The following is a 13,599-nucleotide window of genomic DNA, read 5'->3' on the forward strand; positions in this document are numbered from 1 at the left end:
AGTTGATTCGAAGGACCACATAATAAACATTATTTAATTGAAACAAGAGCTGATTTGGTATTAGTGTCTGAGTAATCTTCTATACTATATATAAAAATGAAATGTAATCGCATCACGTGAGAATGGCAGGAGCGATTTGGCTGATTTTTTTTATTCGATTCGAAATTATCAGGAGTAAATTCCGGGTAAAACTCGGTTTTTTTGAGTCCAGTCAACTGTAATAAAAAAGCTCCCTAAAGTATGCAGTACAAATTTAGATATTTTATTTGCAAATAAATAAGAACAGGCAGGTGTATGTGGGTTGGAGAAACTTGAAGAACTAACATTAGTAAATGCTAGCGGGCGAAGCCGGGGCGGTCAACTAGTAAAAGATAGATTTGACGGACCAAAACAACATGGAAAACCTTTTTAAAAACAAGTAAGAAAGCTATATTCGGTAGTGCCGAATCTCATATACCCTTCACCAAATTATACTTTAAAATATTTTTTAAATTGTTTTTCAAAATTTTTTTTTTAATTATAGTGGCTATAGGAATCATGTATGCAAGTTATTTGGAGGGCAATGGAAAGTCGATTTCAACACACAGGCGGACAGGTGGACTTGGCTATTAGAGCATCATGTGTATTAGTTGGTTCGAAGGACCATTTGAGTGTTATTTGAATTTGAATGTAAAAAGGAAGATTTATTGCACAAAACATTTAAATATATGTAATATATGCTTATAAACAATAGATCGCAGGACCATATTATAAGTATTAGAGAAGATCCAAGACTCAGCAACTTGTGTGGAGTACGAAGGACCATACAATTAGTTATATTTCGGAACTTCCAATTTAAAAGATCATTGACTTTTTGATGTAATTCGTTTAAGTTAAAGTTCAAATATATAGAAATATCTATTAAAGCTTAGCACAATTTCTCTGATTATCATAATTTGTGCTCTAGTTATTTATAATGAAAAAAAAAAATCCCCAAAAATTTGTTTTTAACGAAACCAACGTGACTTGAATTTCAATAAATTTAATAGTAAAAACGCAAAGTCCACAACAAGACATTCGATTAACTCAAATATGTTGCTTTTTCTAAAGTTTAATTAAATAGAATTTAAAAAGTAAATAAGTTTCCAATTAAAATAAGTAGCAGATAAAGTTTAAATTTAACTAGCAATTAACAAGGTGAGAAACTTATAACAAGTATTACAAAAAAGATAAAAATATTAATAGTAAGTTTAAGTAGTTTGTTTAAAACATATCTATGGAGGTTTAGGTCAAATAACTGCATGAAGTATTAAACAAACAGAGGCGTGGTCTAGAAATTAACAAAAAAGTTGTAAGCATAACAACCAGATAAGGAACATTTAAGGCAATTTTATTCCCTTAAAAACCTGGGGTTTTAATGAATTCTTGATAGTTTCCCTTTCTATTTGTTTTACCTACTACGCCCTTTTTGTTGTAAATAAACTAGATAAAGTTTATTTTTTTTACAAACTAACTGTCATATATATAAAGCTCCAACAATTTTCTTTCATTTACCACTAAATCAAATTCAATTTTGCTGTGAACCAACTTAACGCTTTCAGCAGTTCTTGGAAAATTTTATTTGGCAAATATGTCGAAATTCTTTGTATTTAAAATACTGACTTCAATTATTGTTTTGTTGGAACTGCAAGAAGCTCGTGGCGAACATGTGTTCTTTAGAGCCTTTAGAAATTTACACAAAGATCCGGGTCTTAGAGGTTCTACCAGAGCTCATGTGGAAACAAAGTGGATAGAACAAAAATTGGATCATTTTAATGAAAATGATAATAGAACTTGGCAAATGGTAAGAGGAAGACAACATATTAAGTGAAAATAAAAATAATAATTAAAAAAATTTAATAAAACTTAAAATCGAGTTACGAAGGACCAGAAAAATATTTCGAAACATAATAGAAATGGAAGAATAAAACTGTTAATAAAGTTTTTTGGATATTTGAATACAAAGAAAAGCAAATAATTTAATTAAATAACAAAATTCAACATAATAAAAAAAATCGGGTTCGAAGGACCAGACAAATATTTCGAAATAAAATTGAATTGAACGATTAAAATCATTTTTAATAAAAAAAATGGTTTATATTTGAATATAAACAGGAGTAAATAACAAAACTATAAAATCCGGGTTCGAAGGACCATAAAAAAAATCTAAAAATAATTGAAATAAATGATTACACCTGTTTTTAAACCAAAATTCTGGAGATTTGAATACATAAAAACAAAACTAAATAACAAGACTAAACATTATATAAAATCCGGGTTCGAAGGACCAGAGAAATATTTCAAAATATAATTGAAATGAATGATTAAAATCATTTTTAATACAAAAATGGTTTGTATTTGAATATAACCAAGAGTAAATAACAAAACTATAAAATCCGGGTTCGAAGGACCATAAACAAATTCCAAAAATAATGGAAATAAATGATTATAACTGTTTTTAAACCAAAATTCTGGAGATTTGAATACGTAAAAACAAAACTTAATAACAAGACTAAACATTATATAAAATCCGGGTTCGAAGGACCAGACAAATATTTCGAAATATAATTGAAATGAACGATTAAAATCATTTTTAATACAAAAATGGTTTATATTTGAATATAACCAAGAGTAAATAACAAAACTATAAAATCCGGGTTCGAAGGACCATAAAAAAATTCCAAAAATAATTGAAATAAATGATTAAAACTGTTTTCAAACCAAAATTCTGCAGATTTGAATACATAAAAACAAAACTAAATAACAAGACTAAACATTATATAAAATCAGGGTTCGAAGGACCAGACAAATATTTCGAAATATAATTGAAATGAATGATTAAAATCATTCTTAATACAAAAATGGTTTATATTTGAATATAACCAAGAGTAAATAACAAATCTATAAAATCCGGGTTCGAAGGACCATAAAAAATTCCAAAAATAATTGAAATAAATGATTAAACCTGTTTTTAAACCAAAATTCTGGAGATTTGAATACATAAAAACAAAACTAAAATAACAAGACTAAACATTATATAAAATCCGGGTTCGAAGGACCAGACAAATATTTCGAAATATAATTGAAATGAACGATTAAAATCATGTGTAATACAAAACTGGTTTATACTTGAATATAACCAAGAGTAAATAACAAAACTATAAAATCCGGGTTCGAAGGACCATAAAAAAATTGCAAAACTGATTGAAATAAATGATTATAACTGTTTTTAAACCAAAATTCTGCAGATTTGAATATAAACAAAACTAAATAACAAGACTAAACATTATATAAAATCCGGGTTCGAAGGACCAGACAAATATTTTTAAATATAAGTTTAAAAAAGAAACGTATACAAATGGTTAACAAGATAACTAAGCGAATCATATTTCATCTAAAATATTTATATTTAAATACAAACAAAAGTTAATAATTAAACTAAGTAACAAAAATTATCATAATATAAAATCTGAATTCGAAGGACCATAAAAATATTTCCAAATGTAATTGAAATGAAAGATTAAACCTGGTTTTAATACAATATTCTTAAGATTTGAATACAAACAAAATAAGACTAAACATATTATAAAATCCGGGTTCGAAGGACCATTCAAATATTTCCAAATATAAGTGAAATTAACGTTTAAAATCTTGTTTAATATAAAAATAACCTAAAATATTTATATTTAAATAAAAACAAAAGTTAATAATGAAACTAAATAACAAAATTAACATACTATAAAAAAATCTAGGTTCGAAGGACCATAAAAAATGTGTTTAGATTTGGGAATAAACAAAATAAATTATTGGGTTTATGAATAATATAAATTTATTCAAAGTATTGGCCACTGTTAGCAGTGACCTTTTACCATCTTTCTGGCAACATATGGATTCTGAGCGAAGAGAGAATCTGGCCAATTTCGGATACTCTGTTCTGAAGTCAAGCGTATCCAAGAGAGAGCGTTCTGCATCGATCGAAACAAATAGAAGTCGGACGGGGCAAAGTCTAAACTCTTAGGCGGGTGAGGCAAAACTTCCCAATCACTTCATTCTAAATACTTTTTACCAGGTATTGCAACATGTGGCCGAGAGTTGTCATCAAGGAATATTACGGTTTCATGCCTGGCCGCATATTCTGCGAGCTTTCCGGCCAATGTAAGCTTCAAACGAATCAATTGCGTTAGATACAGCTTCCCTATGATGATCTGGTCAGATTTCTGCAGCTCATAATATATAGGACCCTTTTGCTCCCATCAAATACAAAGCATTACCTTAGCGTCATTTATATTTGACTTTGGTGTCGATTCGGCTGGTGCCCTGGCTTCACATACGATCTCTTATGCTTGAGGTTATCGTATTGATATTATTTTATAGCGTTAAAGTATCATTCTCCCAATTTCCCAGCTTTTGGATGAATCCGGAGGCTCTCAAACGATTTGAAATTGCTGTTTGAGTAGCTCCCAATTTTGGAAACTCTTGATGAGTTTGATAACAATCTTCATGGAGTAATGCCTCCAATTCTTGGTCTTCAAATTTGTTGGGATGGCCTGGGCGATCTATGTCTTCCTTGTCAAAATCACCAGTTTTGAACCTTACAAACCATTTCTCGCTTTGGTGAGCAATCGGTGAAATCTAGGTTCGCAGGACCACACAAAATATTTCCAAATTAAATTTAAATGAAAGGATTTTAACCTTTGTTTAGATTTAAATAACTTAAAGAAATAAAAAAACACAACTAAATAATAAAATTAAACATAAAATAAAATCCAGGTTCGAAGGACCAGGTTCAAAATCTTGTCATTTTAGTGTAACATTATTATTTGCAAATCTTTTAAGACAAATTTTACCGTTTCAATTATAAATCAATTGAAAATTTTCAATTTTCCAGCGGTACATGGCCAATGAAGAATTCTATCAAGAAGGTGGTCCCCTATTCATTCATGTCGGCGGAGAATGGACTATTTCGCCGGGTTCTATAAGCAGTGGCCATATGTATGATATGGCTAAAGAAAATAATGCTTATTTGTTTTACACTGAACATCGCTACTATGGAAAAAGTAGGCCAGTAAGGTAAATATTAATATTAACATTTTAAATAATACAAACCCATGGAATGGAGGACTGAGAGGACTTTTAAATAAAAAAATTTCCATACAAATAATTCTATTTCCAGTGACCTTTCCAATGAAAACATGAAATACCTAAATGTTCAACAGGCCTTGGCCGATTTGGCACATTTCATACGCACCATGAAAACCACCCTACCGGGCATGGAGAATTCTAAAGTCATATTAAGTGGTGGCTCTTATTCGGCCACTATGGTTACATGGTTTAAGAAATTATATCCCGATTTGGCATCCGGATGTTGGGCTTCCTCGGCTCCCTTATTTGCCAAAGTAGATTTTGTGGGTGAGTTAAGATTTTCCACTATTTTCTTCAGGTTTTTAAAATAAATTATGAAAATTTCCAGAATATAAGGAGGTTACTGGTCAGTCCATACGTTTGGTGGGCGGTGATTCCTGTTACAATCGCATTTCAAATGGCATACAAGAACTGGAGAAAATGTTAACGGAAAATAGATCAGCTGATTTGAGATCATCTTTAAATTTATGTGATACATTTGATGACAACAATGAATTGGATGTTTGGATACTATTTTCCACCATATCGGATATATTTGCGGGAATTGTTCAAAATCATCGGTGAGTTTAAACAGAAACTCTCTAAAAATTGAAATGTTAATCTTTCTTTCTCTTAGTGGCAACACCATTCAAAATGCCTGCAATAAAATAATGGAGGGAGAGGATGACTTCAAAGGTTTCACAAACTTTATGCTGCGCTATTTTGATAATAAAAACTGTTCTGATCTTAGCTACAAAACCTCGGTGGAGGATATCAAAGATACCAACTTTGGCAATGGAATGAGTAAGGAAGAACAATTTTAAATTTATTATGGTGAAATATGATTCAAATTTTATATCTCTAGTACGCCAATGGTTCTATCAGACCTGCAACGAATATGGATGGTATCAGACTTCCGGTTCTATGCAACAGCCCTTTGGCACCATGTTTCCCGTCAAATTATACACCACCCTATGTCAAGATGCCTATGGCCAAGAGTTTACCGCAGAGTATATCGAAAATCAAGTGGCAAAAACTAATGAATTTTTTGGTGGTCTTCAACCACAAGTGGAAAATGTCTATATGACTCATGGCCAGTTGGATCCTTGGCGGGCAATGGGTATACAGGAGGAAGGCAAGGCCACCATAATACCCAGTGAGTTAAAGATATTGAAATTAATGAATTTGTAATGATTAATGTTTCTGTGTTCTTTCAGTGCGTGCCCATTGCAAAGATTTCGGTTCGATCAGTGACAAGGATAATGATGAGCTAAAGGCCTCAAAGATTAAACTCAAGGAATTGGTTAAGGAGTGGTTAAAGGAATAGGAACTTATAATATTAACTAAACAATTAAATAAATAAATTTTTCATACAAAAACAAGTGAAACATTATTTTCTCTGGCTCAAGATTTATGAGTTTTGATGATAAATATGGATTTTTATTAGAAAATTTTAAGTGATCACAAATTTAGTCATTTTGGCTCTCTTTACGATTTATAAGCAATTTAATAAAAATCGAGTTTTGATCACAAATATTCTATATTTAAAAGGAAATTAAAGTGATCGCTGATTTTCATTAATAATGTGATCACAGGTTTTTTTTTTGCTCTAGAAGGAATTTAAAGTGATCACAGATTTTTACTACTTTCGCTCTAAGCCCTCTGGTTTACAATTTAATCAATTTTACAAAAATAGATCATAAATTCTTATATTTGGAAGGAAATTGAAGTGATCGCAGATTTTCTTTATTTACGCTCTAGACCCTTTCACAATTATTGAATTGAAGTGATCGCAGATTTCCCCTAATTTCGCTCTAAATCCTCTGATTAACGATTTATAAGCAATTTTACAAAAAATGTAGTTTTGATTACAAATATCTACACTTTGAAGATAATTCAAGTGATCACAGATTTTCATTATTTAAGCTATTATACAAAAATTGAAATTTAGAAGGAAATTGAAGTGATCGAAGATTTTTGATCACAAGTATCTATATTTAGAAGGAAATTAAAGTGATCACAAGCCCTCTGGTTTACAATTTAATCAATTTTACAAAAATCGAGTTTCGATCATAAATAATTATATTTGGAAGAAAATTTTAGTGATCGCAGATTTTCTTTATTTTCGCTCTAGACCCCCTCACAATTATTGAATTGAAGTGATCGCAGATTTTCCCTAATTTCGCTCTAAATCCGCTGCTTAACGATTTATAAGCAATTTTACAAAAAAATTTAGTTTTGATCACAAATATCTACACTTTGAAGATAATTCAAGTGATCACGGATTTTCATTATTTTAGCTCTTATACAAAATTAGAGAATTATAAGGAAATTGAAGTGATCGAAGATTTTTGATCACAAGTATCTATATTTAGAAGGAAATTAAAGTGATCACAAGCCCTCTGGTTTACAATTTAATAAATTTTACAAAAATCTAGTTTTGATCATAAATTCTTATATTTGGAAGGAAATTGAAGTGATCGCAGATTTTCATTATTTTCGCAATAAACCTCTCTCTCACAATTACTATCTACTATATGCAATTTTACAAAAATCAAGTTTTGAGCACAATTATCTATATTTAGAAGGAAATTTAAGTGATCGCAGATTTTCATTATTTTAGCTATTATACAAAATAAGAGAATTAGAAGGAAATTGAAGTGATCGAAGATTTTTTATCACAAATATCTATATTTAGAAGGAAATTAAAGTGATCGCAGTTTTCATTATTTTCGATATAAACCTCTCTCTCACAATTACGATCTACTATATGCAATTTTACAAAAAATCAAGTTTTGAGCACAGTTATCTATCGCAGATTTTAATTATTTTCGCTCTAGACCCTCTCTCAATTATTGAACTGAAGTGATCGCAGATTTTCCCTAATTTCGCTCTAAACCCTCTGCTTAACGATTTATAAGCAATTTTACAAAAAATGTAGTTTTGATCACAAATATCTATACTTTGAAGATAATTGAAGTGATCAGAGATTTTCATTATTTTAGGTCTTAGAAGAAAATTTAAGTGATCGAAGATTTTTGATCACAAGTATCTATATTTAGAAGGAAATTAAAGTGATCACAAGCCCTCTGGGTTACAATTTAATAAATTTTACAAAAATCTAGTTTTGATCATAAATTCTTATATTTGGAAGGAAATTGAAGTGATAGAAAATTTTCATTATTTTCGCTATAAACTTCTCTCTCACTATTACGAAGTTTTAATCACAAGTATCTATATTTAGAAGGAAATTGAAGTGATCGCAGATTTTCATTATTTTCGCTCTTGACTCTCTCTCAGAAGTGATCGCAGATTTCCCATAATTTCGCTGTAAACCATCTGATTAACGATTTATAAGCAATTTTACAAATATCTACACTTTGAAGATAATTCAAGTGATCACAGATTTTTCATTATTTAAGCTATTATAGAAAAATTAAGATTTACAAGGAAATTAAAGTGATCACAGATTTTTTTTGCTCTAGAAGGAAACTAAAGTGATCACAGATTTTTACCACTTTACCACAATTTATAAGCAATTTTACAAAAATCGAGTTTTGATCATAGATTCTTATATTTGGAAGGACTTTTACTTTCAATTTTAGATTTTTTGTTCCAAAATCGTTTTTTGATCAGAAATATGACAGATTTACAATTTTATTATCGCCCTAGTTTCATTAAGAATTTTTTCTATATAATACCTAGTCTTTATTAGGACCTAGTCTTTATAAGGACCTAGTCTCTATAAGGACCTAGTCTTTATAAGGACCTAGTCTTTATAGAAACCTAGTCTTTATTAGGACCTAGTTTTATAAGGACCTAGTCTTTATAAGGACCTAGTCTCTATAACGACCTAGTCTATATAAGCACCTAGTCTTTATAGGAACCTAGTCTTTATTAGGACCTATTCTTTATAAGGACCTAGTCTCTATAAGGACCTAGTCTTTATAAGGACCTAGTCTTTATAGAAACCTAGTCTTTATTAGGACCTATTTTTATAAGGACATATTCTTTATAAGGACCTAGTCTATATAAGGACTTAGTCTTTATAAGGACCTAGTCTTCATAAGGACCTAGTCTTTGATCATAGATTCTTATATTTGGAAGGAAATTGAAGTGATTGCAGATTTCCATTATTTTCAATTTTAGATTTTTTGTTCCAAAACCTTTTTTTGATCAGAACTATGACAGATTTACAATTTTATTATCGCCCTAGTTTCACTAAGAATTTTTTCATAAAAAACACTGTTAAATAGTATTTGCAGATAATAGCTATTTCGTTAACCATTAATTGTTAGATTAGATTCTTATTTAAACACATGTATACTAACTATTATCGTAATACATATTTAGTTAAGTAATTTTATCAATCAAATGGTTAAACGAAGTATAAACTGATTAAAAATAGAACTTTTCATAATATTATTTGGCCTTTGAATTTCAGTCTTCAACTAGATTTTAGAGAAGACGCATGAATATGGCTAAATTAGCTTTAATAGTAACAGCTCTACTGGCTGTTGTGGCTTTTGCCGCCGCCAACGATGAAGAGGTATCAGCATTTGTTAAAATCTTCAATGAAATGCATCAGGAACCAGGACCTCAAGAGACCACAAGAGCTGCCAAAGTAAAAACTTTATGGATTGAGCAGAAATTAGATCATTTTGATGCCAATGAAACTAGAACCTGGCAAATGGTAAGTTTTAACGAATGAAACTAAATTTTTGAAAATCCTTAAAAAATTTCCTAACTTCAGCGTTATATGGCCAATGATGAGTTCTACAAACCAGGTGGTCCCTTGTTTATTTATGTCGGCGGTGAATGGTTTATTTCGGCTGGTTCCATTAGCAGTGGTCATGTTTATGACATGGCCAAGGAACATAATGGCTATTTGTTTTACACCGAACATCGTTTCTATGGCAAGAGTAAACCCGTGGATGCCATGACTAATGAGAATATGAAATATTTAGATGTTCAACAGGCCTTGGCTGATTTGGCTCATTTCATACGCACCATGAAGGCCACTTTACCGGGCATGGAAAATTCTAAGGCTATTTTGACGGGAGGTTCTTATTCGGCTACTATGGTGACTTGGTTTAAGAAACTGTATCCCGAGTTGGCTGCTGGTTGTTGGGCTTCCAGTGCTCCTTTGTATGCTAGAGCTGATTATTATGGTGAGATTTTGACGTAGTCTTTATAAGGACGTAGTCAGTCATATTACGTAGTCGTTATAGGGACGTAATCTTTATAAGGACGTTGTCTTTATAAGGACGTTGTCTTTATAGGGACGTTGTCTTTATATGGACGTAGTCGTTATTGAGACCTAGTCTTTATAGGAACCTAGTCTTTATTAGGACCTAGTCTTTATTAGGACCTAGTCTTTATTAGGACCTAGTCTTTATAGGGACCTAGTCTTTATTAGGACCTAGTCTTTATTAGGACCTAGTCTTTATAGGGACCTAGTCTTTATAAGGACCTAAGGTTTATAGGGACCTAGTCTTTATAAGGACCTAGCCTTTATAAGGACCTAGTCTTTATAGAGACCTAGTCTTTATAAGGACCTAGTCTTTATAGGGACCTAGTCGTTATAGGGACCTAGTCTTTATAAGGACCTAGTCTTTATAAGGACCTAGTCTTTATAGGGACCTAGTCTATATAAGGACCTAGTATTTATAAGGACGTAGTCTTTATAAGGACCTAGTCTTCATAAGGACCTAGTATTCATAATGACCTAGTCTTTATAAGGACCTAGTCTATATAAGGACCTAGTCTTTATAAGGACCTAGTCTTTATAAGGACCTAGTCTTTATAGGGACCTAGTCTTAATAAGGACCTAGTCTTTATAGGGACCTAGTCTTTATAAGGACCTAGTCTTTATAAGGACCTAGTCTTTGTAAGGACCTAGTTTTTATAAGGAGCTAGACTTTATAAGGACCTAGACTTTATAGGGATCTTGCCTTTATAAGGACCTAGTCTTTATAAGGACCTAGACTTTATAGGGACCTTGTCTTTATAAGGACCTAGTTTTATAGGGACCTAGACTTTATAAGGACCTAGTCATTACAGGGACCTAGTCTTTATAAGGACCTAGTCTTTATAGGGACCTAGTCTTTATAAGGACCTAGTCTTTATAGGGACCTAGTCTTTATAAGGACGTAGTCTTTATAGGGACCTAGTCTTTATAAGGACCTAGTCTTTATGTAGTCTGATAAGTCCTGACTAAATGTTATACAGAAGACAAGCAAGTATTTCAACTCCAATATGTTCTCCCTGTTCTTTCAGAATACAAAGAAATCATGGGTCAATCAATTAAACTAGTGAGTGGCGATACTTGCCATGATCGCATTAAACGTGGTTTCGAAGAATTAGAATCAATGTTTGCCAACAAACGTGGAGCTGAAGCAAAGGCCATGTTAAAATTGTGCAATTCATTTAATGAAGATAATGATTTGGATCTGTGGACACTGTTCTATGAAATTTCCGAATTATTTGCCAACTTGGTGCAAACACACAAGTAAGAATACAAACTAAATGAGGATTTATTATAAAAATATAACTGTTTTGTTTTAATTCCAAAGTGATGGCAGTATACAGAAAGCCTGCAGTCGCATTATGGAGGGTTCCAGTGATGTTATTGGTGTAGCTAATTATATAGTGGATAAATTTGCAGCCAAAACCTGTACCGATATGTCGTATCGCTCATATTTGAATCTGTTTAAGGATTCCTCGTTTAGCACCAACATAAGTAAGTCTAATTATACGTTGTTTGAAATTTATATTAATTTAGTTTTAAACACCCAGTGCGTCCTTGGATTTATCAGACCTGCAATGAAGTCGGTTGGTTCCAAACCTCTAGATCACGCAATCAACCTTTTGGCACCAAATATCCCTTGGTGTTCTTTACCACCCTGTGTGCCGATGCCTATGGCGAGAAGTTTACCAATGAGTTCATACAAAAACGTTTAGCAGAAACCAATAAAATCTTTGGTGGTCTCAAGCCTGAAGTTGAAAATGTTTACATGACTCACGGGCAATTGGATCCTTGGAGGTCGGCTGGTATTGAGGATGAACAACAAGTTACCATTATACCTTGTAAGTTAAAAATGTTCATGATTCTCTCTACAACAGTTTTATTTTAATCTCCTATAATTCTTTATTAGATCATGCCCATTGCAAAGATTTGGGTTCAATCAGCGATAAGGATACCCCTGCTCTTAAGGCTTCTAAGGAAAAGGTAGCAGCCTTGGTTAGACAGTGGTTGGCTTAAAGGTTAAATAGTTAGAATTAACTTGCACGCGCCTTTTATACAATTTTTATTATTTTTTATTTTTTTTATTTGTTTTTCCACTAATTTCTGTTATTCAGTATTTATTAGTTTATTGTAGCAATAAATAAAATTAATATTGTTTAAGATTAAAGTGTATGTATTTTATCTAGAGCGATAATAATGACACAATCATGAATTTGTATTGAGATTTAGTAGCAAATTTAATCGTTCCCATTGTTATTAGTTAGCATTTTTTGTTTGATTTCAATCAAAGTATATAAATACTATAGTTCTCAATTGATTCAAAAAATTCTGGGAATTTGATTGTAGGGCGAAAGATTAAAAAGTCCAAATTGTAGGGGAATGGACAGGTCACAATAAGAAATTAATTTTTCATCACCTATTTTAGTTTGACAATAAAATATGAAATCTCTAATTTTAGAAAAAGTTGAACAGCTCCTAAGATTTAGAAGTATCCTTTAAGAGGAAGTCTTCAATGAGAGGAAGACTTTATAAGACGAAGTCTTTAATAAGAGGAAGTCTGTAATAAGACGTGGTCTTTAATAAGACGTGGTCTTTAATAAGATGTAGTCTTTAATAAGACGTAGTCTTTAATAAGACTTGGTCTTTAATAAGACGTAGTCTTTAATAAGACATAGTCTTTAATAAGACGTAGTCTTTAATAAGACGTAGACTTTAATAAGACGTAGTCTTTAATAAGACGTAGTCTTTAATAAGACGTAGACTTTAATAAGACGTAGTCTTTAATAAGACGTAGACTTTAATAAGACGTAGACTTTAATAAGACGTGGTCTGTAATAAGGCGTAGTATTTAATAAGACGTAGACTTTAATAAGACGTGGTCTGTAATAAGAAGTAGTCTTTAATAAGACATAGTCTTTAATAAGACGTAGACTTTAAAAAGACGTAGTATTTAATAAGACGTGGTCTGTAATAAGACGTAGTCTTTAAGAAGACCTAGTCTTTAATAAGACGTAGTCTTTAATAAGACGTAGTCTTTAATAAGACGTAGTCTTTAAGAAGACCTAGTCTTTAATAAGACGTAGTCTTTAATAAGACGTAGTCTTTAATAAGACGTAGTCTTTAATAAGACGTAGTCTTTAATAAGACGTAGTCTTTAATAAGACGTAGTCTTTAATAAGAAGTAGTCTTTAATAAGAAGTAGTCTTTAATAA

The 13,599-nt window shown here is 31.3% G+C and overlaps 3 protein-coding genes across 3 annotated transcripts in view; 2 read left to right on the plus strand and 1 right to left on the minus strand.

Annotated features, from left to right (window-relative positions):
• Positions 1-13,599, minus strand: part of Ino80 (chromatin-remodeling ATPase INO80) — a 139,542-nt gene that overhangs the window by 74,233 nt on the left and 51,710 nt on the right. The gene's annotated exons all lie outside the window — the stretch shown is intronic.
• Positions 1,610-6,521, plus strand: LOC135948813 (putative serine protease K12H4.7). The gene is made up of 7 exons (XM_065498265.1): positions 1,610-1,822; positions 4,907-5,088; positions 5,192-5,427; positions 5,489-5,720; positions 5,777-5,943; positions 6,005-6,295; positions 6,357-6,521. Exons 1-7 carry the CDS (start codon positions 1,610-1,612, stop codon positions 6,464-6,466), a joined length of 1,431 nt encoding a protein of 476 aa, XP_065354337.1. The 3' UTR covers positions 6,467-6,521.
• LOC135963896 (putative serine protease K12H4.7) lies at positions 9,597-12,554 on the plus strand. Its single transcript, XM_065515898.1, has 6 exons — positions 9,597-9,832; positions 9,893-10,310; positions 11,419-11,650; positions 11,715-11,881; positions 11,938-12,228; positions 12,297-12,554. The coding sequence occupies exons 1-6, from the start codon at positions 9,611-9,613 to the stop codon at positions 12,401-12,403; spliced, it is 1,437 nt and encodes a 478-aa protein (XP_065371970.1). The 5' UTR covers positions 9,597-9,610; the 3' UTR covers positions 12,404-12,554.

The sequence above is a fragment of the Calliphora vicina genome, chromosome 1 (assembly GCF_958450345.1).
Source record: "Calliphora vicina chromosome 1, idCalVici1.1, whole genome shotgun sequence".
NCBI classification, from domain to species: domain Eukaryota; kingdom Metazoa; phylum Arthropoda; class Insecta; order Diptera; family Calliphoridae; genus Calliphora; species Calliphora vicina.